Consider the following 26,525-nt stretch of genomic DNA (forward strand, 5'->3'; position numbering starts at 1 on the left):
GTAGGCAAGCCGATCTATCTCGTTGAAGCTGCTGCATAATGTCCGAATGCAGCCATCGCCTCTTTCGCTACCGAAAACCGCTGGGAAACGAGATCGACTGGACGATTGGAAATGGTCTCAATTTCAGAATTGTTCTCGTCCTCCTTGTTATGTACATAGTCTTCCTGGGTCTTATGCCTCACAAGAGACACGGCCCCTTCTTTTCTCTTCTGGGACACCCTGGTTGTGATTGTAACTCCATGCTTCATGTGCCCGGAACCGGTCGAACTACTCCTCTTCCTCTTCTTCGGCTTGCTGCATGTATCTGTGCTTGATGTCTTTCCATTGCCGCTGCGTCGAGTCAGATTCTGTGCTGCAAGAATGTATTATGAATGGAACACGTACGCCCTTGTTCCAGTTGTCCCATATAGAGTTCGTTACACCTTCAAACGCCCTGCGAAAGGCATCAGCTGGCGGTACAGAGAATACCGCAGAAGACATGAACTCACAATTCAAAAGTGAAGGCGCCAAGGAAGATTGTCGTTAGCCAGGTAGCATTCTTTCGCATCAGGCCACTGTGAAAGGGTGAGCAGGAGCAGACACGGAAGTGTAGGGGGAAGTTCGTACTTGAAGATGCCGCTGGAAATCTGGGACTGCGGCTGTCAGTCAGTGTTTGAACAGCGAAGGAATTTCAAGAGGCGCAAACTTACCACAGCCGGCATCTTGCCAGAGTAGCTGTCGCTTAGAGCTTGGAATCGACAATGAAGGGGGAACGCGAGAAAGTTCTTCGGCAGCTCAAAATCAATCGTACGCAGGACCTTCAGACAGCTTGCGGGCAAGAGCTCGAGAGCCAAGGCAAGTAGCCCGATTCGGGATCAAGCGAAGTCTCGCTGGGCGTTATCCCAAAAAAGCAAGTATGCCGGTATATATCTTGGCGGTTCAAGAGGAGGTATATCAACGCCAAACCGGCGCCGCTTTTATACGTCGCTCACCCCCTTTCACCTACCCTCGCCTTTCAATCACCTTTCACTCACCTTCACGCATCTACCCGCACCTACGAACTTCGCTCTACCCCCTCGACGACCGTTTTTGTCCTCGCGCTAAACATTGATCCTCAGTCTGTGGCCGCCTAACCGTCACCAATATCGGAGTCTAGCACGCGGTTCTATAGGGGTTCTCCTACCGGCCTATTGTCGACCTAAAAATAGTCCCCGTAGGATCCTACAAAAGGGACCCTCCCTCTCAGTGCTCTACGTGCCGAAAGTCCTCCACCAACGTTTGTCCCTCTTACACCTTGCCCAACTGTCACGGCCGGGAAAGCGAAGGCCAGATCCATCCAGATCCGGCCACACCTAACCATGGGGAGACAGTGCTATGATTGGCTAGCTGGTACAGGACTAGCGGGCGGCCCTGATTGGATACTGTGGCAGGTGGAGGCTTGGCAGAGGCGTTCGCCACACAAAGTGGCACCAGCGCATTCTCTTCTTTCTCTCTCCCTCCTCAGCTTAGTCTCTTGATACATAGGAATACACATTCTTGGAGCGTTCTCCATCCCATATGTGCCCTACCGTCTCACTCTCTAGACTAAAGATGGTCTCTCCTTTACCTCGGAGCGATTTAGGATCCAGAATACCTTCATTACTAAAGCGTACTCCTGGAAAGGCGCTAGGCTGTCCGCTTTTTTTCAGGGGCGGTCTCCGTTACCGAGTGAGAGCGTTCGCGTTCGCCAATCAAAGTATCAGCTAATTTTTCAGGACACTGGTATAGTATTGCACCGCACCGAGGGTGCACGGCCCTGGATTACTTTTTGGAGACTTGATCAGCGCTGGGTTAAGAATAATCGTGATCCTGAGAATATCGTGTACGTCTTGCTGACCTATTGTGCTGGGGCACAGAAAGGCCGGCACTGGCGAGGCTGAGCTAAAAGTGACGGTACAGTTGTGCCGGAGGTTCTGATTGGTCGAACTATAGCGTAAGGCTGAGGCATTGCGCGACCGAAGTATTTAGACTGTTCAACCTGGACAGTCTTCCATGAAAAACAACGATTGTGCCATCAAGTACAGCAACGGAGACATTGCATGCACACGTCTATCCATTCTTTTTTCCTACAATGCGTGTCTTCATATTTACTTGCGACAGCGTTCCCTTACGAGAGGCTTGTACAAAGGATCGCAGAGGAGGTTTCTGCTCTGGTCCTCAATCTTTTTTTTTTTTGCAAACCCACGACGACAGCAGCTTGTACGGTTGGTCTGGGGCTATTGCGCCTGACGACAACATGCTCGCGTGCACCGCCCCTTCTTGGTCGACACTGTGTCTCGGCGTCACGCATACGGCAACACCATCGGTGCAGCGACTCTGGCCTAGCCATACCCGGATCGCCCTTCCACAATATCGACTCTGGTAGAGTCAGTCAGACAGTCGAATGCTCGTTCTCTCTGGTACACCAGAACACATCACCCGGCATCACTACGGCCTGTGCAATACCCTTCCTCTACCTGCTTCATCGGCTCTCCCTCCCTTCCTTTATCCGCTCTGAGAGAGTATCGCCGAAGTCACTAATAGGCCTCGTAGTTGGACACTCCTCGAGTTAAGGACACTGCTAATCAGCAAGGACTGCTCCATTTTTCAATTGATCCCAGCAATGCCGCAGGGAATTTCTGATTTCAAAGCTAAATCCTTTCGCAATGTACTCGGTAGGGCAGGGGCATCGCGACGACGGAACTATTTTTGAGCATTGCCAACGCTCCCATCCAGTTCTTGCACTTAAAGCGACAAGGCGTTAGCCAGAAGGAGTGAATAATTCGTGTAATTTTCACCCACCGCCTTCGCATCGATTGCCCTTAATGGCATTTACTGTCGTCCCATCGATCTCCTAAACGGCATTTTAGGAAAACGCTCCATATGGAACGATGTCTCGTGTAATGAATCGTTACTGTTCTCGTGGTGCGTTCAGGTTTGACGGAGCAACCACCAGCTCCTCTTTCGTCCCGGATGCACCCTTGCCGCAGTGTATCAGATATGCACTCATTCCAATCTTTTCCTTGGGTACGACGCCTCTCTCCTTCGCATTTTCGTTGTCCAATCCTGCACCTGTTCGCTCGTTTTCCTTCACCTTTCCGTACGTTTCTTTAGCCTGACATGAAGAACACTACTTATTGGTGGGTACGCAGGGCTTGGTGTTGTCAAAATTGTTCTGAACCGTCCGATGATTAATGTTGAGCTCCTGGAGGGTTCTTGATTTTGCTCTGAGTGAAGACAACATGTCAGAGTCATCGTTCTCGAAGCAGCTGGAGACTATTCCTCCTGCTCTGGAGAAGAGCTCGGATAACGCGACACCAACACGGGTCCTCCAGTAGAGTTAGAAGTGGTTTCCACACGGAGTAAATTACCAGACATCACATGGCTTACCTCGCATATCCTGGCAATAGTCGTTACAGCCGTCCAGGGTCTTACGATAGGAGGCGTTGCAAGAAGCAGCCCTCGCAGCGGGCTCCACCATCGTTGGTGGAAATCACACGATGATCTACATTGATTTCTGCGTCGTCACCAAAGTCGCCTCACCTTTCCCCGCGCCGCCACTATCACCTTCTGACCCAGCTGAGTCTGATGACAAAGTGAGACAGGGCGATGCAGGGTGATCCAAAAGTTGCTGCCTCGCTGCGTTCCTCACGCCGGACCAGCTGTACCGAGTAACGCCCAAACCGGCCCGCCCAACGTCCGCCATTTAGCTGTTCCCCAGAAAAACGGGTTTGACTCGAGACGAAAAATGACTCCGTCGGTGGACATGAGGAGAATTCAAGCTCATTCTCTCAGTGGATCCGAAGGGCTTTTAGTGTAAGGGGGCGGGGTCGGTCCATTCAAAACAAGTCCGGGGCACAATTTTAAACGCGGCGTTTTTAGAGGCTTTCTCGAGGTGATATAATCACCTAATCGGCGTCAAGCTATTTGGTTCCGGCCTGATCCAGAACTCTACCCTACCGCAGCACATGAATGGGGAAACTCCCAATTTCCACACTCCAGACGCCACGGACTTCCAAAGTGCACAACAAGTCAACGAGGTCAACGAGGTCAACGAGCTGCCTGCCCGACGATTTCCTCTGCTAAAATAATACTATCTCCCTAATTGCCCCAGTATGTAGTTCAGTCCTCTCTTTCGAAGTGATTTTTCGTTCCATTCGTTCGCTCATTTTTTATTCCAACTATCGTCGTTCCTTTTTCCAGGCCGCTGTGATGCATTTTCCCGCATACATCCTGGCCATTGTGGCCTCGTGGACTGCGCTGACTGCTGCTGCTCCTCCGAAGCCGTCTCCCCCATCTCCCCCATCTCCCCCATTTCCTCAAGCTCCCGGGCACAGCAGCAGCAGCACACGATGTTATACAAGCATGGGTACAAGCAGTGGCCTCTGGAACACTGCCACTACCTGGACCACCCGAACTCAACCCTGTACTACCACTCTTACGTCGACTACGACCAGGACCTTTACGCCAACCCAGACAACATCCACGGTTACTGTCACCAGCACAACCACCTTGGTAGGATCAACCTCATTCGCAACTGTAACTCAGACCACGACGACCACTAGCACCATCGACACAACCACGACAGTAACAACTTCAACTACGACGACGACTACTAGCACTATTTCAACCTCCACGACAACCGTAGCTGCGCCAGCCCTGTTTACTCCTGTTCAGACTTCCCTTCCAGGCTCCACGTACAGCGGATCAGGCGGCATTGACCCTGTCGGTAAGCGATCAGTCAAGCCCGGACACCAGCGTGAACAAAGCTCGAAGCCAGGCCTTTCCGAGTGGCTTTATCCCAAGGGAGTCACTTGTCATCACTGGGTATCAGACACGTGTTCGACAACGATTACGACCACTACGTCGACTATCACCGCCACGGGAAAGACAGTAACCGTTACCTCGACCTCCACCGCCACCACCACTTCGATTCCGTCTGGCGTCACCACGACCACGACCACGGCAACAGCTACGACGGTCAGCACTATCACCGACATCTCAACCTCCACTTCGACTGCTACGACCACAACAGTCCTCACAACCACGACACTCTACGCAGCCTGTGCGAGCAACAACCTTGCCGGTAAGTTGGTCTTCTCCAGTATAGTCCATGTCTGTTTCGGGTCAGCGCACAAGGACTTTACTCCACGGCGTTATTATTTCACACACACTCGGAAAAACAATGAGACTGACTCTACGCGTTCTTTAGACACATATATTGGTGGTGGGCATTTCATCGAAGGCGAGGGAGGTTTCGAGACCGTCAGCACCACCACAACGGATACCGCATACGGTTGGTCATTCCTCTGTTACACTCTATACCAATGTCTCGGAAACCAGGCGGGCGACTGCGCCCCTGATTCCAGGACCAATGCTGCATCTTTCACACTCCCGAACAAGTGACACTGACTATATACCTCTCCTTTAGACTGCTGTGTTGCTGCCCTCTTGGATAATGGTGGAGATACGAACGTCTGGGTTTTCGAACCCGCGAGTGGCGAATGCGATATCGGCGAAACAGACGACACTTGTCCCGACCCAGCCACCAACCCATCTACTGTTATCACTTCTCCAGATGGAACCCTCGTCATAGGTAACGGTTACTGCGGCGAATTTGCTGTGGCAGAGCCAGAATTCTCGGGCATTCCGAAGTAACGATGGAAAGGTTTGGGGGAGGGGGGGGGTGTGAGGAAATAATTGGCTTAGTGCAGATTGATAGTTGCTTTCGTACGTGAGCAGCAGTAATGTTCTTTAGGAGTCGACATGTTGGCTGCGGTTCAACCAATCTACATTCTTCTGTTCCCAATGTGCGCACCGGGACGTTAGCTGAAAAACTTTTGTCCTCCGTTCTTTGGAGTATAAGCTCAAAACCAATTTTGATTCTTCTTGAACTGTTTGTCTAATTCCCCTCTATGGTTCTGATCCGTAGTAACCAAAGGGCAAAGGTTCGCGCGGTGGAGCAACCTCAAAAGAAAAGTGCATAATTGTCGGGGGAGGGGGGACAACGACTTGGTGGTAATGGAGAAAAGGGCGTAAACAACGGGCGCAAGCACGGTGCGAGCAACAAAAGAACAAGAAGCAAGTTGTTCTGACCATCTCAATTCCGGGTCCTGAGGGTTGCCATCGAAAGAGTCGTGGCCGTGCTTATAAATCTCTGCACCTGCGAGTGCCGAAGTGGGCCTTTCCGTGGGCCATAACACTTTTCCCCGGAGGCTCGTCTGATATGAATGGGCTCACTTTCAAAAGATATCATGTCAAAGGTGGAATCCAGATTAAAGCGAGAATATGTCCCACTGCATGTCCTGTCCTCAACGCCCGCCGTCGTGTGGAGATGTGCAAGAAAACGTCCACGCCCAAAGCTAGAATCTACTTCTTCCCGCGCATCCTGTCTTTAAACTTCGCCATCGTTCTCCTCATCATCGTTTTCAGGACAGACGTCTGGGTATGTGTAGAGAGCGTGGGTCTCATCCTCACGCAATGTCTTTTCATGATCCTGCAGTTCATGGTACAGATAGCGGCGAGCCCACTGCCGCCATCGCCTCCAAGCCCGTAAGGAGAGCGAAATGGCTGTGTAAAGAATGCAGACGAGCGCGACAAAAGCAAAGAAGCCGGCCACCGGCTTCGACGCTTGCAAGGTCAGCGCGCCTTCTGACACAGAAAGGCTTGCGCTGAAGTCGTGGATCCCACTGTCGTCGTCTCGCTCAAACTGACTCTCGGCATACTCAGGAAGGACGGTTACCTTCACTTCCGACGTGCCGAGAAGATTTCTATATACGTCGTACGCTTCGGCGTAGGTGTAGCGCCAATATCCGGCGACGGCCATGCTGCTCTCGAAGCTAACTTTCGATACGCTGCCGAGTTTGTGGAAGGTGTCGTCGCTGCCAACGCTGGACGCGCCATAGAAAGTCCATGAGGCCACCTCGGTCGCACCATTCCAACTCACATACAGGACGGTTGAGGGAACTGTTTTTGGCGAGCCACCAGGGTGAGCGTACGACACCAAAGCCGGTGGTTCGGCAGGTCGTCCAACCCAGTCAGCAAAGTGGTACCCGCGGTACGTGTCGTAACGATCCCCCAGAAACCTCGCCTCTAAAACAAGGCGGCCATCGGCAGTGTGCTCGCTAATATACCCATTCATACTCCAGCAGATAAAAGCATTCCCACTCTCCAAAATTTGAGCCGAGCCACGTTTATCAGTTAACTGGCCGTCAGGCCGGACGTATTGGGCCAAAAGCTCCGCACGGCGTGGCTCCTCACGATCATAAACTTTGATCACTTGCATCGAAGAGGCGTCCGCGGTGTACGCTGGAGGTCCACGGTCGTCAGCAGCGTTGTCGAATAATGTGATAGTCATTCCTGCATCATCCTCAGCTAGGATTCGAGCATGGTGCTGGCCGGAAAAATTAAAGTTTTGCTGGAAGTTACTGTACTTCCCCCCCAGGCGCCAGATAATCGAGCCATCGTTCCCAGAGATTTTATAGACGGTACTGGTGTGGCGAAGTGAGACGAGATAGTCGCCGCGGGCATCCTTGGTAATAGAATTGAGGTGGAAAGCATCCCAGTACCTATAATGCTCAGGTGGTAATTCGATCATTGAGTCGGCAACGGAAATATGATCAGTAGACTGCCACTCAAACACGTTCTTGCCGGCAGTGAAATCCCACTCGCGGAATCCTCCTGCTTTGACCTTGATTTTCCTATTCGGTAGGCCCAAGTCGGTAAGGTCAACAGGTACATCGGATATAGTGGCAATAATAATTCGGTTGTTGTCGATACTGTTAAATTCGTGCATATCGTACGTCCCGGAAAGATCGATCTCTTGGGCCACCTGATATTTCTCGTTGATGATAAATCCGGTTGGTGCCACGGAGTAGTTAGATTGCGGGAGACGTGCAATACCGGCCACTGCAGTCAAGACCTTAGAGCCGTTGACCTCACCCGCTCGAAAGTCAAGGACCTTGCGAAACTCGAACATCGGACCGCCACTCCATACCAGGTCCTAACAAAATTAGTATATGGACGGGTACCGGCGGGATGGTAAGCTAGCCCACTCCTCGATGATCGTAGATATGCGGACCATTCTGATATGGGATGTATTCGTCCTCCGTTCTGCTAACCATAGGGTTGTAAAAGGGAGACAGGAACCAGTATCCGGGCGTGACTGCGTCCGCTTCATATGTATTCAATCTCAACAGAGGGGGACGAAGGTCCGGGCGCTACGGAGAGCACGTAAGAAACCGTCATGTATGTGGCAGCGGTCATCTCTGGCAGCTCTTACCGATACATAATAAGCCAGATCTGAACCTTGCTCCGCAGGCGGAAGGCGTATGCCTGTAGCCAACGACAACAGGGTGCTCGCAGCTGCGAGAAAGAGTGTTGATGTCTTCATGACTTCCCCGTGGCCTCGAGGGTCTTGGCCCTCGGAGAAAGATGGAGAGGTGAAGAGAGAGTTTCACGAAATGATCGAATCCTTTAGGAACAATGGTTGCCGAGAGTCGATTCCCAGGGAGAAAAGGAAGAAAGGGAAAAGTCGAAGCAGGGACGGTGGCAGCTATCGATAAGAGAAATGCCACAGTAATGTATGAGGATCTGAGAATCGATTAACATGTGCTATGGGGGAAAGTGGATTTAGCTTGATGGGGATGGAGGAGATGACCGGGGGAAATTGCTTTATCTCATTAGGCTAGCCTAGACCCTGGCGTCCGTTATATTCGGCACCCCTGGGTTAGGGGCGGATAGTGCCGAGGGGTTGCGGAGGAGAGGGGCGGCGTTTAATTTGAGGTAAATTTCGAACACGGTACTGAGTATTAATTACTAGACCGGCCTAATTAGGCAGGATCTTATCGGCAGATCTATTACGATAAACTTGTTGCGTTCTGAGCAATTGGCAGTATTGGCATTCTCTGGCTGGCAACCTGTCTGGCCTTCTTCTTATAGCGAGAGAGGCCAGTTCTCTTCTTATATATACAAATACGAGTTGTTGCTTGTTGGCTACTGACTCGTTGCACTGGTGCCTATAGCACTGCTGCCCGTAGCACTGTTGCCTGTTGGCAATGGTGTCAAACAACCCTCTTCACGGTATTCGACTGCATGGCGCAGTCTTGGCGTGCCAGATCTCAACAGCAGTACTCGGTATATAAATGCAGGAGACCAATGTGCGTGCACACTGGTGTCACGTGCACGCTAGTGGGAATTCTTCTAGGCGCGCCCTCACATTCGTGGATAAAGGCAGACAGGTAGCAACAGGATATGGCAAAGCAGGATAAGAACTATCTGTGTCTCCCTGCCTAAGGTCGGCTCTATCTTCCCTCTCGCTTTCTATCCTCAGCCACAAGGAGCGGATCAAGGAGACGGACAACAAAATCTTCGGAGGGAGTAAGAACTCTGGTGTAGGTATCGTCGGTTGATGCCGGTGGCTTTACGTCCTGTGCGGCGTTGACCGAACTCCCCTTGGACGCCCTTGGAGTAACCTCTCTCGGCTCGACCATCTTCTTTCACTTCCTCCCCCTGCGGCCGTTTTCGACAGTCAGGCGCGGATCAATGGCAGGGACATCAGTGCCTTCGCAAGGCGCCGGAGTACGAGGCTCATCCGGAGATTCCGGTGTGGCTGTACCGTGCCATAACTGCCCGTCATGCCAATCTGATTGAATAAGATCCGGGATCGAAACATCGGTGCTGGATCGTTCCAACGGCATCGTGGATTGCGCACCATCGCTGAAGTCATCCCCGGCTGCCTCTCGTCATTCATCGCCGGCGTGAAGTACGCTGATTATGCTCACCGAGCATCCTCCGGGCGTGACAGCTGCGACTCCCGTCTTCTTAATCTTCCTCCTCTGCCTCCCCCCGACGATGTCCTTCTGGGTGCCAGGCAACGGTTCGGCTACCGCATAACTAGATCTGCCGGCCGTGATGGGTGAACGGGTGAGCACAGGGCAGCGTCAGACTCTGTTCGAAGCTGTGTGGATAGCGCGTCGCAGCTCCATCCCGGTCTGTCCTCAGAGAACCAATTCCATCAACAATGAATTGAAGTCCTGCTACTTGGTATACGACAAGCTTGGTTAAGGGCAGCGCGTGGCTTCCATTAACGCAATATCTCTGAAATGGAGCCATGGGACAGGACTGGCACAATCATATTTACGAAGCCTTTTGGCGACACCAGTGTCGCTGCTCTGCATGCCCAGCTGGTAGATTTCTAGGACTGCCTTCGATGCGCCTCGAAGGAAAGCAACCATGACGTCGCTTAAACTAACACAACGCCAAGCAGACAGAGCTGTACAACAACTACAGGTGCACCACCAGCTAGGCTGCCCAAGTAGCAAAGACCGCTCAGCACTGACTTGGGCACCATTGATGGACTGCTGGGTGGATCTAAGGCTGAGCATGCGAGTTTGAGAGAAGAAGAGCGACTGAAAGGATCAGCTCCAGAGACGGAGTTTTATTGCCAAAGAGCGGCGCCCTGGGTGGAAATCAAAGGCGAGACCATGAAACTTCACGGTTTGGGTGACATGGGAAAGGAAGGGGACAAAATCTAGCTGTTGAGGTGCGTGGTTCAGCACGGAGTCAGTTGCCAATTGTGGACAAACGGCCTTGTGGTCGATAAGCTATGAGGGGGCTGGCTTAGAGACTCTGAGTGAGGTTCTGTTGACCTATCTCGACTCCTAGACCCGGGCTCAAGGTGCGTGGGTGCTTGACGACCTTGAGTATCACCTAGGAAATAGGAATCGGCATCTCCCCAGACACATACTCGTTCTATCTCGACCCTACCTATGCATGGGCTGTGTCACGACTTGTGATATTGTATGTCTTTACCCCTGTCGTGCTCCCCACCAGCTGCGGGGTTTCGCTTGTAGATCCAGCGAGCGCAGTCATCGCTTACTTTTTCTTTTACCATGTTCGTCCCCCCTCACTGCTCGATCCACAAAAGCCCCCGAATTATTATTTGCAACGCCCTTCTTCGCCTTCCGAAAGCCTAGTTCTGAACGGCTTTGGCTGCGTCGCGCCCGCGGAACCCCTTGGAGAGGCCAGCGAGTCCACGATGTTGGCGCCCACCTGACCAAACACAAGCCGGGAACAACGCTTGCCGCCAGCGGCTCTTCCCACACAATGTCGAGTCGACCTTCCGACACGCCTCGAGCCAGCAAATCCGGCATACAAACTACTGCGGATGGCGCTTCATACATTCCGGCTTCGAAACGGGCGGATGGCTCTACCAGGAAAGAAATCCGAGTTAGGCCAGGCTATAGGCCCCCGGAAGACGTCGAAACCTACAAAAATAGGAGCGCCCAGGCATGGAAGAACAGAGGTCAAGGGGCTGTCCCCGGCGCAGAATCGATCGCCGTAGCTAAAGAGGATAGTGTCGCCCTGAGCAAGAATGCGAAACGCAGGGGAGCACGGAGGAGGGCCGCAGCACAAGGGTCAGCAGATGACCCAGAAGGCCCAGAAGGTCCAGAAGATCCAGAAGACCAGCTCACATCAGCGATGCAAAAGACTGAAATCTCAGAGAGAGACAAGCGGAAGGAGAACCGGCAAGATCCCTCGGAACTGGTAACAAACGAGGCGCTGGCCGCCGATATCGAGATGGAACAACAAAAGAAGATTCGCAATCAGTTGAAGAAGTTACGTGCAATCCGTGAACTGAGGGACAAGCGGGCGGCTGGCGAGAAGCTGTCGCCGGACCAGATCATGAAGATCGGAAAAGAAGGCGAACTGCTGCGGGATCTGAAGAAGCTGGGCTATGACGGCCCGGAGCTGCAGACAGACACTTCCGAGCCTGGAGACGGATAAGTTCGTCAACGAATCCAGTCTGTTGAGGGGATGATGCAACTGCTATTCCACGAACTATCGACAGCTTCCTGGGGTTTGAACTGATCTCGAGCCCAGGGGACGAGCCGTGCCCCCACCCTTCATTCTACTTGTCTACGGATCTATCCTCACGAGGCCCATGGGTGGAAAGGCTCCAAGGGCCATGGTTTTTGGATAAGTGGGAATGAGTTGGAGATATAAAAGACGATTATGACCAATGGGCTTTTCAGCCTGAGCTTTGCAGAGCTATTTGAAACAGGAATGTAGCCTTCAGAGTCAGCCGCGTCACCGGCGGCAGCATCATCAGCGACGCATTGTCGAGAGTCCTAATCTCAGTCTAGTGAGGAACTGCTCCTAAACGGCATCCTGCCAAACCGCGTCTTACAATTTACGATCGGGTGCGTGGTCAGAAACGGGCTTTGCATGTCTAGTTTTATGGCAAGTGAGCCGAATCGCCCAGGCATGATCAAGTCAAAATTTTTGAGAGAAATCGATTCCATTCGTAATACTGGTGCTCCTGTCAACTCTTCCTCACCTCCAGGTCCCTATTGACTCGTCCCGAGACCTCCTCCGCATGCACCGCTCGGTGTGTATCCACTGGATATGCGCGCGGGTGGCCGTCATGCTCCCTACCAAAATGCCGTAAAGTACGCATTGCGGCCTCCAGCGTACCCGGGCCTACGTCTCCATACGTTCCATTCGACTGCCGGCCATGGCTTCGTCAGGATTCCGCATCCTGACGGTCAAGACGTTCTACCTCCCCCGAATCCGCATGCTCGAGAGATAGCCATTCTGGGCGGAGGATTCACAGGCCTCGCTACAGCCTTCCACTTAAGCAGCCAGCTTCCCAATGCTAAGATCACAATACTTGAGAAGAACGACAGGCTCGGTGGATGGGTTGACTCAGAGGTAGTCCAGGTAGACAAGGGAGAGGTTCTCTTTGAATGGGGTCCCCGAACACTGAGAGCTGGATTGGGCCCTGCGCCGCTTGCCATGCTCGAGCTGGTAAGTTCAATACTGCTATGTCTTCTAGTTTGTCCTGCTAACGGGATTTCCAGCTTGCACAGCTTCACATAGGTAAAGATCTCGTCGCCATCTCAAAGTCTAGCCCAGCTGCCCTTAATCGATACATCTACTATCCTGATCATCTCGTTCGCTTGCCTGTCTTGTCCAGACACACGTCGCTCTTTGAGCTGCTTCGGACTCTGAACGCTCTGCTCACGGAGCCGCTGTACGATGGAATTCTGAGATGCACGAGAGAACCGTGGGTGCCTCCCCGGGATGAAGATGTGAAAGACGAATCCGTCGGGGATTTTATATCGCGAAGATTTGACAAGAGTGTCGCGGATAATTTGCTCTCCGCTGTATGCCACGGGATTTTCGCTGGTGACATCTACCAGCTGAGTGCCAGGACATTGCTGCCGCAGTTGTGGCATCTCGAGACCAGAGATCGAGAAAGAGCGCCCGGCATTCTCCTGGAGATCCTGTCCAACATGGTAAATCGCACTACGTTCACGCCACTTAACGTTGCTCTACACGTACACCGGCAGATTCTGGCGCTCAGATCACGAGAGAACTATTTCAGCAGAATACCGAATTTGGACAGCTTCGACGAAATGAGCGTCTATACATTCAGGCGAGGGTTGGGTCAAATTACCTCTGCGTTGGAACAAGAACTTAGCAAAAACAAGAACATTTCCATTATACGGTCAACCTCGGTCGAGGATGTCGTGTTCGATGAGAGCAAGAATCACGTATCCATCACGCGAAGCCCGGCTGGAATCACCTCAAACTATGATTATGTGGTCTCGACGCTGGGCCCCCGATCGCTGAAACAGTTTCTCTCTGGCAGCGTCCGAGGGTCAGGCTCAACGCTGGACCCTAAGGTCATAAATGCATGTGACCACAGCGACTGCTCGGTCAATGTCATGGTTATCAATCTTTACTACAGCAACCCGAACTTGCTGCCCTCGTCGCTCAGAGGATTTGGGTATCTTGTTCCACGTTCTGTGCCGCTCGAACAGAACCCCGAGCGTGTGCTGGGTGTGTTATTCAGCTCCGAGACCTCGGGTCGTTCTGATTCAGTCGCCCCCAGATCTGCCGGCCCTCATTTCACTTCCATAGACAGTGATCCGGCCAGCCCACAAGATCCAGATCCCCCAGAAGGCAATTCGGAGGCTGTGCTACAGGATACTGCCCCAGGCACCAAGCTGACGGTCATGATGGGTGGACATTGGTGGAGTGAATGGGCGCCGAGCGATCTGCCCAGTGAAGAGCAAGCTATTGAAATGGCCCAGGCTCTTCTGAGAAGACACCTCAACATCGAGGAATCTCCTGAAGTGGCCAAAGCACGGCTCAATCGCGAATGTATCCCACAGTATCCCGTCGGATATGCTCAGGACATGGCTACCATTCATGAAGCTTTAACGTCCACATTTCACGGACGACTGAAACTTGCAGGTCCTTGGTGGCGAGGCGCTCCCGGAATGAGCGACTGCGTCCTTGCTGCACGCGAAACAGCATGGGCAATCCGCGACAACGAAGACGACTACACCGGGATACAAGGGTACACGCACGAGTCATGGGTCAGAACTCATGTCCCGACAGGAACGACCTCTACTGAGCGTATGCAGTGAGGCTTGAATCTCCACCTACACTATAAAAAAGAAGGCTTTCCCTCTCACAAATTCGGCCCAGGCGACAAACTTGGATTTGTCATGAACAGGGGTGAGCCCAGCTCAAGGTCAATGAATGCCGTGGCAGCGATACAAGAGACTTTTGGAACCAATCGAAAGACGGGGTTTTTGTACATCTCATCCGACCTTCTCGATAGACCAGCGTCATCTTCTAGAGTGTTTCTTTCAGCTCACACTTGTCGTCGCCTGTATTATATTTTTGAGTTACTTCCTGTGGAGTGAGAGTTAGGAAGAGCATAAAAGTTTACGATTGAGAATGCACATGTTATTACAACCAGCCTTGAGATTCTCCATCTGCCGATCCTCATGCAGTGCTGGACATCGACCACAGAGACCGCAATCCGTGGGCCTCCATGGACGAAGGGCGTGTTCCTCAAAGCCTCGTGCTTCTGTGCCGTGATGGAGCCAGGATCCTCCCGCCTTGTCAAACACCTGCTAGTCCTTTTCTTACGCCCTTCACTAACAGAAATTGTAACTCTGCCAATGACAGTGGACAAGGCTAGCACGGGAAGCCTTTATTTACGCGAGACACAACACGGGCGGAGCATGCAATCCCGGCTCAATAACCCTCCGCTATACGCACAAGTCCACTGAGGGAAGTACTTGCTCAGTGGGTGCTACCTGGAACGAAGACAAGACTGCATTCAAGTTCATTGCACGGATACGCGATGGATACGCGCATGAGGCATACCAGCTAACGGACTCGAGGCCTTTTACGCGGGCGGCGGAAGGTGGTGGTGGTGGTGGTGGTGGTGGAACCGGAGTTCTCTGATGACCCAGACTTTGCTCAGTTATCTACATCGTCCTCAGTCTATCGACTTGGCTCACCTTCCTCTTCCCATCAGTCGGATTGCAGCATGCGCGGGTCACTGTTTCGAATTATTAAACAAAGGAAGGTTAGAGTACCGGCGTTCTTCGGCACTCTGAGTGAAGGGAAACCTGTCTGGTAGTTGGCATTGAGTTCTCCCCTCCTCCCTCATTTTCCCACGCCCTTCAACAACATGCACAAACCCACACTCCACTTTATTATTTCACATCCATAGCCTTGCCGGCGATCGGCTAAGACGGCTTCCACGCTCCAGGAAAAGTGGCGTCGCTATTAGAGGCCGGTTTCGTCAACTAGAAATATCCTTTATCCTTTAAGTCCCTCCCCAGCCCGAATCCAAGTCCGAGTATGAGGTACTCCGTACATACCTGGTTGGCACTAATATTAGTACGACGGCCTTCAATAGTATTTACTCATATTCTAAGGCTGCCCTGAGAGTGGGCTCTGGAGCTCAGACTAAAAAGAGGTTTCTTTATCTTTCAGTTGATATTATCATTCTCCTTCGTGCTCTTGATTCGGTACCGAGTCGCTCCGTCCTTTTACTTTCCGGGTCCTACCTTATTTGCTCGATCACGTCCTCTGTCCTTTCTTCCTTTCTTTCAGACTTCTCTTCCTCGCCAGTAGTGCGATGTCTCTTCTGTCACGCCAGAGAACACGGATATTTCGTGCTCGCTTCCCAACAACATCGGAGTTGCGTACCCAGCTTCCACGTTCGATGGGAAGGCACTCAGCACTCAGTGAATGCGATGTCCTTTGTGCATGGTGGTCACGGCAAGTTCGATGATGGTCTTCTAGCCCCCGCCCTCGACTGGAGTGTCGAAGGCACTTGGTCCGAGCGGCCATGACGAAGAAGGAGGAAGAGGATATGGAGAAGACACCAGGTTATGGTTGAACCGGGACTCAACTTCCGCACACATGGAGACGGAGGTGGATAAGGGGGGAGCCAGCAGCGCTTGCAGGGAGGTAGGCAGGCGACTCCCTCGACTGGCGGACTCACTGACTCACCGATGCGATGATGCTCAAAGATGAGGTGTTCGAAGAAATGCTTGCAGAGAAGCCAGACAGTCTGCCGGCTTCCGTTCATGCATTTATCCATCCATCCATCCATCTTACGACCTTTGACGCCCTGGAGACCCAGTGGATAAACGCCCAGCCCACTCACAACTTCAATCAATCCCAAACCCCAAGGTCCTCAGGATCAAAGAAAAGACAGACAAGCAGACCCAGAGAAGGTCAAGACGCTGGATGCACACGAACTGGTCCGGTCGGTTCATGACCTTGTTTTCCCTCCTCTCCTCAGCTGCGCTGTGCTCCACACACACACACACACACACACACACACACGCACACACACACACATTGCCGGAGAACGGCCTTCAGCAATCTGCTTCCAGTCTTGTTGTGAGAGACGTCGACGTTATGCGACCCGGGAGAGACACATGGGTCGGATGAAGACGAAGAGCAGAGTCGAGGAACGATAAGAGATGAGCGCCGGGAGAAGTGAGACGAGAGACGGCTTCGAAAACCATCGACCTCGACGTCAAATTCCGAATACCAGTCCTGGTCCAAGAGAAGAGAGGTTTCCATCGGCCCTTCAACTCGGTCACATTGGCGTGACATGAGGGAAAGATGTCGTTGAGAGGTGTCGAAGGGTCGCCTGATCGACTATCATCCGTCGGGCTAACGTACCTGCTAATCAATGACTCCTCTACAGGGCGTCAACAAGAACAAGACACTGACACAGCAAGTACACGAGGGACACATCGCGAGTCAAGTTACGTGGAAATTCCTTCCGTTGGAGAAAGTTCCGAATGATATTATCATAGCTCGCCTACGAGCTGGCTGATACTTCTGCTCTCGAAGACACATTGACATGACCGCATGCAGGGTATGGTATATCGCTTTTGGACCAAAGGAAAAGCGTCAAAAACACTCCTCGCTTCCCGGCCCTCGCTTTATGCGATCCAAAACCAGATCCTCTCGATGATGTTTCTCGGCTTACGTTCAGGCCACACTATGGCATCCAGCGCGGCCTTGCCCGTGTACAGATCGGCCTCGGCCGCCTTACGGAAGTGCGTGCGCTTGAAGATCCTCCAGAACAAGTACAGGCCGAAATAGATCGGCACTCCGATATAATCGGTGATAAAAGCCTGGTAGTCCCAAGTCCCTGCAATGGAATCAAAGCCATTGAAGAAGATGATCAGGCCGAAGAAGATTGCAGAGGCGTAACCAAGATATGGTTGCAAGGGAGACTTGAAGGGCAACTCGTTGCGGTTGATGCCTTGGGCATGGCAGGCATAGTAAAAGCGGAGGTAAGCAATGCAGATGCTGACCCACGTGAAGAGTGTCGAGATTGTGGTCAAGTTCTGGAACCACGTGAAGACGGTATTGGAGCCGGAAGAGCAAGACATGTAGGTCAGGAAAGAAATTGACCAGGTGACTAGTACACACCACACCGGGACACCGGTCTTTGTGCACTTGAGCAGGAATCGGGGTGCTTGACGAATTTGCGCAATACCGTACAGGTATCGAGAACCGGTGTACAAGAAGGCGTTGGCTGACGAAGAAGCGGATGTCAAGATGACAGCGTTGATGATGGATGGAAGAGCATCGATACCGGCGCGGTTGATGGCAATGACCCATGGGGATTGAGCGGCACCGGGCGCTCCATTTTTGCGAGCGTTCAGAAGATTGGGGTCGTTGTACGGGACCAAGACGCCGATTGCCAGAGAGCCCAGGACGTAGAAGAAAAGGATACGCCAGAAGACTCGGCGGACGGCCTTGGGGATGTTTCGACGAGGGTCCTCAGCCTCACCAGCGGCAACGGCCACCATTTCGACACCACCGTACGAGAAAGCGGCGTTGACGAGGGTGGACCAGAGACCGAGGAAACGACCAGTGCTGCCGGAGGCAATGTATTCTTTCATGGCACCGGGGTTGTTCCAGTATTGGAAGCCGAGACGGTGTTGCCCGGGGACCCCTCCGCAATCAATGATGAGGGCCAGTATGAGCAGACCCAGGATGGTGATGATCTTGATGGAGGCGAAGACGAACTCGGCTTCACCGTAAATGGAGACGGCAAAAATGTTCAGGGCCAAGACCAGCACGATAATGATCGAGATCCATGCTGCCACGTTGATGTCACGAGCGCCGTGCCAGAACTGGATGACGCTGGACGCTGCAGAGATTTCGGCGCAGAGAGTGATGGCGCAGGAGTACCAGTTGTTCCAGCCAACAGCAAAGCCCATGGCATCATCGACATAACGAGCGCAGAATTGTGGGATGGCACCAGGGAGCGGAAGCCATGTGGCCATCTCACCCAGGGACATCATCATGGCGAAGACAGCCAGACCAGTGAAGGTATAGCCAAGGAGGACCGACAGCGGGCCGGCTTGAAGGAAGGCACGGCCGATACCCAAGAACAGACCGGTACCGATGGTGCCGCCGAGTGCAATGAACTGGATGTGACGAGATTTGAGACCTCGCGAGACATAGCCATATTCCTCAGCAGTGGCGATGTCGCCGAAGATATCGGTGGCTTCGTTGACCTTGGAGCCTCGTCGAGCCTGAGAAAGGAGAAGATGTCAGTGACCTTGAGCCAGCCTCATTCCTTCTGCCGCGCGCGCGGTGCAGACTCACCTCGATCTTGTTGGCCTCGCTATAGTCATTTGGGAATTTCTCTGGCGACTCTGAGCCAGAGGCGAGATGGAAGTCGGGGCCCTTCTCCATGTTGGAGCTTGTCGGGGCTATTGGAGCTGTCGAGTGCTGACTGTTTGGCCGTTCACAGGGCTCGAGGATGCTTTGGGGTCGAGTAGGGGAAAAGCAAGACAGAAAGAGCCTTGCAGGGTCAGGGCGAGCCGGGCAGGTATATGTAGGACAACAACATGTGCGCGTGGGCCATGAATGGGTGGTGGTGGTGTCTGGGGGTGTGGCAGATTACCCTGGCTGCATCGAGCCCATCAAGCCCATCGACAGCTCTGGCATCATTGCGTGCCCCGAGAAACGACGAGATACGAACTGTCGAGACTTTGAGTCTGGGTGCCAGAGTGTGACGCTGCGACCCACCCAGACAAGGCGAACCGGGCCAAGGTCGACGCCGGAAGGGGGCGAACACTAGCACACAAGGGCAATGGTGCAATAGTGATCGTCTATGGGTACGGGGTACAGTAGCTCTGGGCGGTCGAGACTCGACACTGGAGGGGGGTTGGGCAAGGAGAGGACAGGACCGGATGAGGGACCCTGGTCGGGCAGAGTTCTCTAAGGGAAGGTGGAAGTCGCCGCTCGATGGGTGGTTGGAGGAGTTGTGGTGGAGCAGGGAGGGTGTGATCTCCGTTGGCCAGGGAGAGATGCGATCAGGGTTGACGAAGAGGCCAGTGAAGGTGAGCGAGAGGCAGCCTGCATCAGTGAGAATCCAATTCGAGCAGGTGGCAAGCGGTGATAGCGTGATAGCGCAGCCAACGACCAACCCTAGGCGTTCACCCTTCGGACAGCTCGAAACAGGTGCGCCTCGCACACAGGCAGTGTTCCACCGGGCGCCAGTATTTTTGGTACGCCTCTGGACACCGTTGGACAGGCGTCGACCTGCGGCAAGGCAGTCTTTTCGGGCCCCCAAGCCCCCGACATTGCGATGGGAGAAACTCGGATGGTCGAAGATCAGGTGAAATTGAGGTGTAGGGTGTACACAGGAAGTGAAGGCAGAACTGAGGCGCATGTCTGTCTCGTTGGTGGTAGCGTAGTGTGGGGTAAAGTGGTAATTCATAGCGCTCCTTTACGAGCTGCAACTAGGGTATTCAAGCACCAAACAAGCCACCAGGAACAACGAAGCACTGGGCCTCACTAGCCCCCAGGATCACCAAGAAACCCAGGAAGGAAACCAAGCAATAGGCACAAGCAACAGGCGAGCAAAGCCCCCAAGAAACTGCCTCAGGTGTGCCCAGTGGCTTCACCAATCTCCGTCACAGCCCAGCAACCTGGAAACCCAGGGAGCCCCAGAAGAAAAGCGCCCGTGAAATTACTGCTCTTTGGGCTCAACCAGAAGAAACTCTGTCCCAACTCTTCCTCGCACTTCCACATGACCTTTCCTGGCAGGATGGCTACCCTCCACGACTGGCATTGGTTCTCAAGATGCCAATTTCAATTACTCAATCATGGCCAGAAAAAACGCCATCTGGACCAGGAGGAACCATCAGTTTTAGGGCACTCCAAGCGAATGTTCACCAGCAGGGCGACAGGGGGCGGCCCTAGTCGCCCAATCCGGTCCCCGCCTCCGACGCATCGCACCTCGAATTAGTAGTCAGTTCGAATGACTTCTAGAAGGCCGCCAACGGGGGAGTTGCATCGAGCTAACAGACAAGTCGTTGGCGCCGAATCCCAGAGGTTTAGGTGCAGACGCAGTGGTGTATCTGTTACCCCTCAATATTTCCCAATCGGTTTCTTTTTTGTCGTCGATTAACTGATCTCCTGGAGGAATGAAGCAGCACAGTGCTGACATCCCTTCTTCGAGAACCGACCGTTCAAGCTACACTTACTGCCATCCACGCTTCTAGAAGCCTGTTGCTCGTATTCGAGAACTCTAACTTCTCTCCTACTTGGCTCGGCAAAACTTCATGGAGCGTCGCCACAAACGCACCCTCCTTTTTTGGCTTGGTATTTCCGACGGGCAAGGAAAAGAGAAAAAAGAAAGACGCATATGAGATGAAGTAATATCACTATTGCCGTCCGAGAATAAGCGCTTCGCTGAGCTCTGTATTATGTTTTCTGACGGAACTTCATTCCGCCCCAGCTGCCAGTTTGACTGCGAGGTCGTGCTCAGATGCTCCGTGCATTCTTCACGACAACTTCACCAACAGACTTCGTACTCGCCCTCTCAATGAGGTTCGAAAAACCTTGTGGATGTTGGTGCTGGCTCTCGTCACAAAGCTGTGGCAGGTTGACTTTGCTCCGCAGCTATCGTCATGATCTCCGACCAGCCTTGGCCCCCGGTGACGGCCTTGACTTAGCTCGCTAGCCAGTCTCCCTTCCGTCAAGTACATAGAGCCAACGAGCCCGTCACTCTGCTCTTGGATCTTGGCGACGAGGCTCGCTCGCCTAGATATGCCCTCGAGGCAAGTCACCGAGACTTTGTCGATCGATTAGCTTCTTTCATGTTCGATGTTCAAAACCGATTTCTGGATGCGGTTGTTCATGCCGTTCCAATTTGGCAACAGGAAGCTCCTTTGAAGCTTTCCCACTTTGGTCGACCAGAGGCTGCTGATCAGTGATGCTCGATATCATTCTTCGACCTGTACATGGAACACCGTCGTTGACATCACTACCTCCCCAAGTCGTTATCGGGGTTGTGCCTCACGTCACCCTGACAATCATGATATACTGGGATGAACACCATGAGCATCTATACGAACTCTAAGATGACGTCTTAGCCAAAGTGATTGGGAGCGTTTCGTGATGTTTTGCACCATTTACGGATAAGAGACTTGCACAGGAGCCTCATTCCATATTGGCCGTAGTCTGCTACTGAAGAAAGCGTGGGATTATCGCCATTGTCTGGCTGCCCACCTACGTGCGGATGGGATGGCCGTTCCACATGTCAGATCACTACTATCACTCGGAGAGCTTGAGAACTGTGGCATGAATCCACAGGGCGTTATCGTACGTGTGGCAATCGGGGGCACATGCAAACCAGCCTCGTACGATGCCAAACAACGGCTTCCTCTCCTGCTGACCACAACTGATGAGCAGCGTTGGACGGACGATGCATGAACCCGGATTTCGAGCCTTCTTGGAATTCCCAATTCTCGTCCTTCTTCGCATTGTGACGTGCTCCTTACTTACCCTCTGCTGCCTTCCCTTTCTCCGCCTCAATATAACAGGCAGCATCCTACATCGGACCAGAAATTGCCTGTCTGATCAGAGCCACTCACTTCTCTAACTCCCAGACTGCTGTTGTTCTGCAGTACATTCCGGTGTCTCACTGGAAGGGCAATCACAATTTGTTTTTGTTTTTTTGAGACTTTAAGCGGAAGTCCTTGCGCCGCCGCCGTCGTGAGGAGCGGTCAATCCAGCAGAGAGAGGGGAGATAGACATTGGTAACCATCTGTCCGCCCATACTGGCTGGTTGTTTCCCCTTCCTTGTAAGTAGGAAGGACGTGTATTTCATCCGCATCTGTATCTGCGAGACGACGCTCCTGCTCTCCTCCGAGCTTGGGAGTTAGCATTCTACTTACTCGGTCAACGGAAAGAAGAAGATGTCGCTGACGGCGTGTCATGTCATGGCATGTCATGTGTCATCAGAGAAGCATGAATACGATGTAGATGATAGAAGATGTAAACTTTGACCTCGTTTTCCCAAAGACCTCATTATCAATTGAAAGGCTCGCTTGCTTTTGTCTACTTCTTCATCTCCCGAACCAGACTGCCAAAATGCTCCTTGTGTTCCTCCGCCAGCTTGCCTCTCGTGTCGCTAATGATGGTCAACACCAGACTATAGTTGTTATACAGGAACTTAGCCCTTTTACTCGCGTCGCCGGCCCCCTTGGCGAGTTTGCCCATCAGAGACTCGTACTCGGTCCGCAGCCTCGCCAGGCTGTGGGAGACGGGCTCGTCGTCGCCAGCCTCGGAGCTGAGCAAGAGGATCCCTTGCAGGAATTGGCCGAAGCGCTGTGTGATGGCGTGCGGTGCGACCGAGGCCCTTGAGGCATCGGACGATCCTCCGCCGACAAGGGAGAAGGCGGCTGCAGCGCCGCGACTGCTGGTCGTCGGGGCGGGGATTTTCTTCAACGATTCGCAATGCGCATCCATGACGATCTGAAAGCGCGGCCACAGGAGAATATTTGTGTAGTTGATATATGAATCCGCCACCGGGACTTTGCGCCGCTGCAACTCGAACGCGAAGTGCTGGTTCAGGCGGACGCAGAGTAAGACGCCCAGGCAATCGTTCGTGTTTTCAACCAGGGACTTGGTCAGATTGTGGCCGATTGCAAAGGTGGGCTCGAAGATCTCCACCACCCGACGTGAGATTTGATGATACGTACTGGTGGAAAACAGTTCGGTGATGACGGAATATTCGGCAGAGACATTGTCTATGAGTGCTTGGTTGAAATTCCGAAAGGGAACTTCGAGGTAGTGTGCCGACTTGCTTTCTTCCACAAGGTAGGCAGGCAGAGCTGTGTCGTTCTTGGACTTGAGCAGATCCTCCCTTCTTCCCAGGCTGTACGCATCATGCGGTGGCGGAGCAGGTTTCGATGCACCCAGGACGTTCCGTCTTGCCGGGACCGGCTCTGCTCCGAGCAAGTCATGTTGGTCAAAGGCGTGAATTTGGAGAGCATCGAGAGCTTGCTGGTAGCGCGAAAAGTGACTGCTGTAATACCACCGCATGGTGTTGACGTAGGCTTGCCCAATTTCCTCGGCCAAGGCTGGGTGATTTCGAGCCAGAAAAGCGTAAAGGTCTTTATATCTCAGAAAAGTCTGCTGTTGGATTACTTGCGCATTGATGTTGGGTGAACGAAGCGCCTTGATCTGAGCCACGATGTAGTCACGTATGCGCTCAATAGCCTTGGCTTTGAGGTCTTCGAGAAGAGGCTTCAGGTCCTGCAACGCTTTGACCTGCTCCGGCTTGTCCTCTTTGGCTTCTATTATGAGTGACCTTGCTTCCACTTCCTTCAGCGCTTTGACAAAGGCTTCATCCATAGGACCCTCCGCGATGGACTTTACGGTGAACGGAGAAAGGCTGATTTCTTCCACCGCAGGGCCGAGGAGCTTCTCGACGTTACGACGATTGTCAAGTTTGGCGTTGAGCTGCGTAGAACGGGCCTGTAAGTTCTCAATTTCCGCAGAAACCTGGCCAAGTTCGGCCTTAAAATTGGTCAGGTAAGATTCGACGTTGGTAAGAATCTGGTCGCATTCTGCAATGGACTTGTGAAATTCTTCAAATTTCTGCCTGTTCTCTTTTGCTGATAGTGCGACAGCCGAGCTGTCGCCAGCGGATCGCAGCGGTATATCTTGGGCCACGAACTCTTGAAGACTCAGTCCCCCAAAGTCAATTTCTTTGCTCGTCTCTCCCTCTCGCTTCCTAGGCCCATCGGTCGGTGCCGTGCCATGCCTCGAGGTTTCCAGTATACTTTTTATTACTTTCACGGGATCTGGGACGTTGGGCGGAGGTCTCTGTTCGAATTTAAGGGAGGATCCATTGGGCTGTCTCGCTGGAGTTACAAGCGATGCGGTAGAAGTGTTCGCACTCAAGTCGAGGGAGGTCGAGGATCTCGTAGCAGATAGTCCCAGCCCTGAGAGCGTCCTTTGCGTCGGAGCAAGCTGGGAATTCTTGCGTGGTGAGGGAGAATATGGTCTCGTCGGAGCAAGCGATTCACGAGAGGCACTGGGTGTTGCAGCACCAGCAGTTAAGCGGTCTAGCCACATGCTGAAGGATCACTTTGACAGAAGTCATACCAGGAAGTAGGCGTTATAAAGACATGGCTCTTGTCTGAAGACCAGGATAGCAGACTCCCGCTCACTCGTGCATCCTCGCGACAAGAGGGACGCTGGACGCGCCAAAGTGGCAACGTGAGCAATTGTGCCCAGCTTCGGGTTATTGTTAGTCCGGACACCGAGTATCTCACTCCCTCGGACAGGGCTTCTAATAGCTTCACTTTGATCAAGGGTTGTATCCTCGTATATTCGTATGTTCGTCTATATAAAAGCACAGCTCCCCTAAGCCAGGGAGGTTTTTGTGCTATTGCATCAGAATGGGATTGACTGCCCAACACGAACCATTTCATTCAAGGCTACTTGCTGACCGTCATCAACGAACGCACGTCTATCTCAAATCCACCAACGGATTTGGCGAGAGGGCTCGAAAGTCCTGCAGGCCCTCGGTCCTTTGCACCTCCCTCACTCCCAGGTCAACACTGCCTTTATGCATTTCCCATTATGCATATCATCGATAGCTCGGTTGATTTCGGTATAGGGGTACTTCGTGACAAGGCGTTCGATTGGAAGCCGTCCTTGGCTCCAGAAATCGATGAGAACAGGGATAAACTGCTGGCTGTTAGCTTGAATCCAAAGTCGCCTCTTCAGCGATCGTACCGTCTGTGGAAATGAAGAGCCCTCACACGAGCCAACGTAACTGACGTTTCTCGCTATCCACATGGCCGCTTCAATGTTGACAAACTTTCCCCTGGGCGCTCCTCCGACTGTTGCTACCGTTCCGTTGTTTGCTGCCGCGGCGATCATGGACTCGATGACAGCAATGTTTCCGGTCGCGTCGAGCGCACAATCGACGCCCTCACCGTTGGTGACGTCTTTGATCATTGCAACCACGTCTTTCCCCGACGAATTGATCGTGTGTGTGGCCCCCAGCTCAGCCGCCAGCTGCAATCGGGAATCCACGATGTCGATAGCGATAACTTTTGTGGCAGGTGTGAATTTGGCCGCCGCCATGATCGCCGCCAGCCCGACCGATCCAACTCCGAATACTGCAACCGATGCTCCCACGCCGGGCTTGAGGACATTCAAGACAGTGCCCGCTCCCGTCTGTATACCGCAACCCAGACAACAAAGAATGTCTAGTGGGACAGATGGCGACACCTTCACGGCACAAACTCCGCGCACAATCGAGCGAGCGGCGAAAGAAGACTGGCCAAAGTAGGATGAGTTGATGTCGATTCCGTTAAGAGAGAATGTCTTGCTCCCATCCAAGCGAGACCCGCCGAAACATAGATGGCGTCCGTTTAGACAGTATGCCGGATTGTTTCGACGGCAGGTGGTACAATTCCCACAATAATTGAAGGACAGAACCACATGATCGCCAACAGCCACGTGTTTCACCTCTGTACCGACCTCTTCAACCACCCCAGAACCTTCATGACCGAGAATGGCAGGTAGTCCAGGACCTCTATGCCCTATGGAAGTAGCCACGTCCGTATGGCAGACACCCGTTGCTATCATGCGGACCACGATCTCATCGGGTCGCATATCCTTCAATTGTACTTCTTTGACTTCGAAAGGCCCGCGCGGTTCAGAGACCACCAGAGCGACTGTGCTTCCCAGGCCATTGGACTTCGATTCGGAGGCCATTTTGTGCTTTGCAAGCCTGCGTACGCTTACTCGGCGACGGAACGGCAACTGATATCGACAACACAGGGCGTCACGTGGCTTCAGCGTATGTGGCTATCGGTATATACACCCGCGCAGTGGCCGAACGTGCCGGG

The 26,525-nt window shown here is 52.9% G+C and overlaps 8 protein-coding genes across 8 annotated transcripts; 3 read left to right on the plus strand and 5 right to left on the minus strand.

Moving 5' to 3' along the window:
• Window positions 1-267: 267 nt before the first annotated feature.
• Window positions 268-701, minus strand: AYL99_10121 (hypothetical protein; the record flags this gene model as incomplete). Its single annotated transcript, XM_018841627.1, has 5 exons — window positions 268-330; window positions 385-433; window positions 489-554; window positions 607-632; window positions 690-701. The coding sequence occupies 5 exons, from the start codon at window positions 699-701 to the stop codon at window positions 268-270; spliced, it is 216 nt and encodes a 71-aa protein (XP_018689336.1).
• A 3,661-nt stretch (window positions 702-4,362) lies between these two features.
• On the plus strand, window positions 4,363-5,655 carry AYL99_10122 (hypothetical protein; the record flags this gene model as incomplete). The annotated part of the gene is made up of 3 exons (XM_018841628.1): window positions 4,363-5,083; window positions 5,210-5,293; window positions 5,429-5,655. The coding sequence occupies 3 exons, from the start codon at window positions 4,363-4,365 to the stop codon at window positions 5,653-5,655; spliced, it is 1,032 nt and encodes a 343-aa protein (XP_018689337.1).
• Window positions 5,656-6,391: 736 nt separating this feature from the next.
• On the minus strand, window positions 6,392-8,389 carry AYL99_10123 (hypothetical protein; the record flags this gene model as incomplete). Its single annotated transcript, XM_018841629.1, has 3 exons — window positions 6,392-7,999; window positions 8,052-8,216; window positions 8,279-8,389. The coding sequence occupies 3 exons, from the start codon at window positions 8,387-8,389 to the stop codon at window positions 6,392-6,394; spliced, it is 1,884 nt and encodes a 627-aa protein (XP_018689338.1).
• A 2,714-nt stretch (window positions 8,390-11,103) lies between these two features.
• AYL99_10124 (hypothetical protein) lies at window positions 11,104-11,784 on the plus strand (the record flags this gene model as incomplete). The annotated part of the gene is made up of 1 exon (XM_018841630.1): window positions 11,104-11,784. The coding sequence occupies one exon, from the start codon at window positions 11,104-11,106 to the stop codon at window positions 11,782-11,784; it is 681 nt and encodes a 226-aa protein (XP_018689339.1).
• Window positions 11,785-12,405: 621 nt separating this feature from the next.
• On the plus strand, window positions 12,406-14,438 carry AYL99_10125 (protoporphyrinogen oxidase; the record flags this gene model as incomplete). Its single annotated transcript, XM_018841631.1, has 2 exons — window positions 12,406-12,807; window positions 12,861-14,438. The coding sequence occupies 2 exons, from the start codon at window positions 12,406-12,408 to the stop codon at window positions 14,436-14,438; spliced, it is 1,980 nt and encodes a 659-aa protein (XP_018689340.1).
• Window positions 14,439-17,279: 2,841 nt separating this feature from the next.
• AYL99_10126 (hypothetical protein) lies at window positions 17,280-19,053 on the minus strand (the record flags this gene model as incomplete). The annotated part of the gene is made up of 2 exons (XM_018841632.1): window positions 17,280-18,890; window positions 18,964-19,053. 2 exons carry the CDS (start codon window positions 19,051-19,053, stop codon window positions 17,280-17,282), a joined length of 1,701 nt encoding a protein of 566 aa, XP_018689341.1.
• A 3,657-nt stretch (window positions 19,054-22,710) lies between these two features.
• AYL99_10127 (hypothetical protein) lies at window positions 22,711-24,735 on the minus strand (the record flags this gene model as incomplete). Its single annotated transcript, XM_018841633.1, has 1 exon — window positions 22,711-24,735. One exon carries the CDS (start codon window positions 24,733-24,735, stop codon window positions 22,711-22,713), a length of 2,025 nt encoding a protein of 674 aa, XP_018689342.1.
• Window positions 24,736-25,206: 471 nt separating this feature from the next.
• Window positions 25,207-26,391, minus strand: AYL99_10128 (hypothetical protein; the record flags this gene model as incomplete). Its single annotated transcript, XM_018841634.1, has 1 exon — window positions 25,207-26,391. One exon carries the CDS (start codon window positions 26,389-26,391, stop codon window positions 25,207-25,209), a length of 1,185 nt encoding a protein of 394 aa, XP_018689343.1.
• Between the last annotated feature and the right edge of the window lie 134 nt (window positions 26,392-26,525).

This window comes from Fonsecaea erecta (assembly GCF_001651985.1).
Source record: "Fonsecaea erecta strain CBS 125763 chromosome Unknown Scaff10, whole genome shotgun sequence".
NCBI lineage: Eukaryota > Fungi > Ascomycota > Eurotiomycetes > Chaetothyriales > Herpotrichiellaceae > Fonsecaea > Fonsecaea erecta.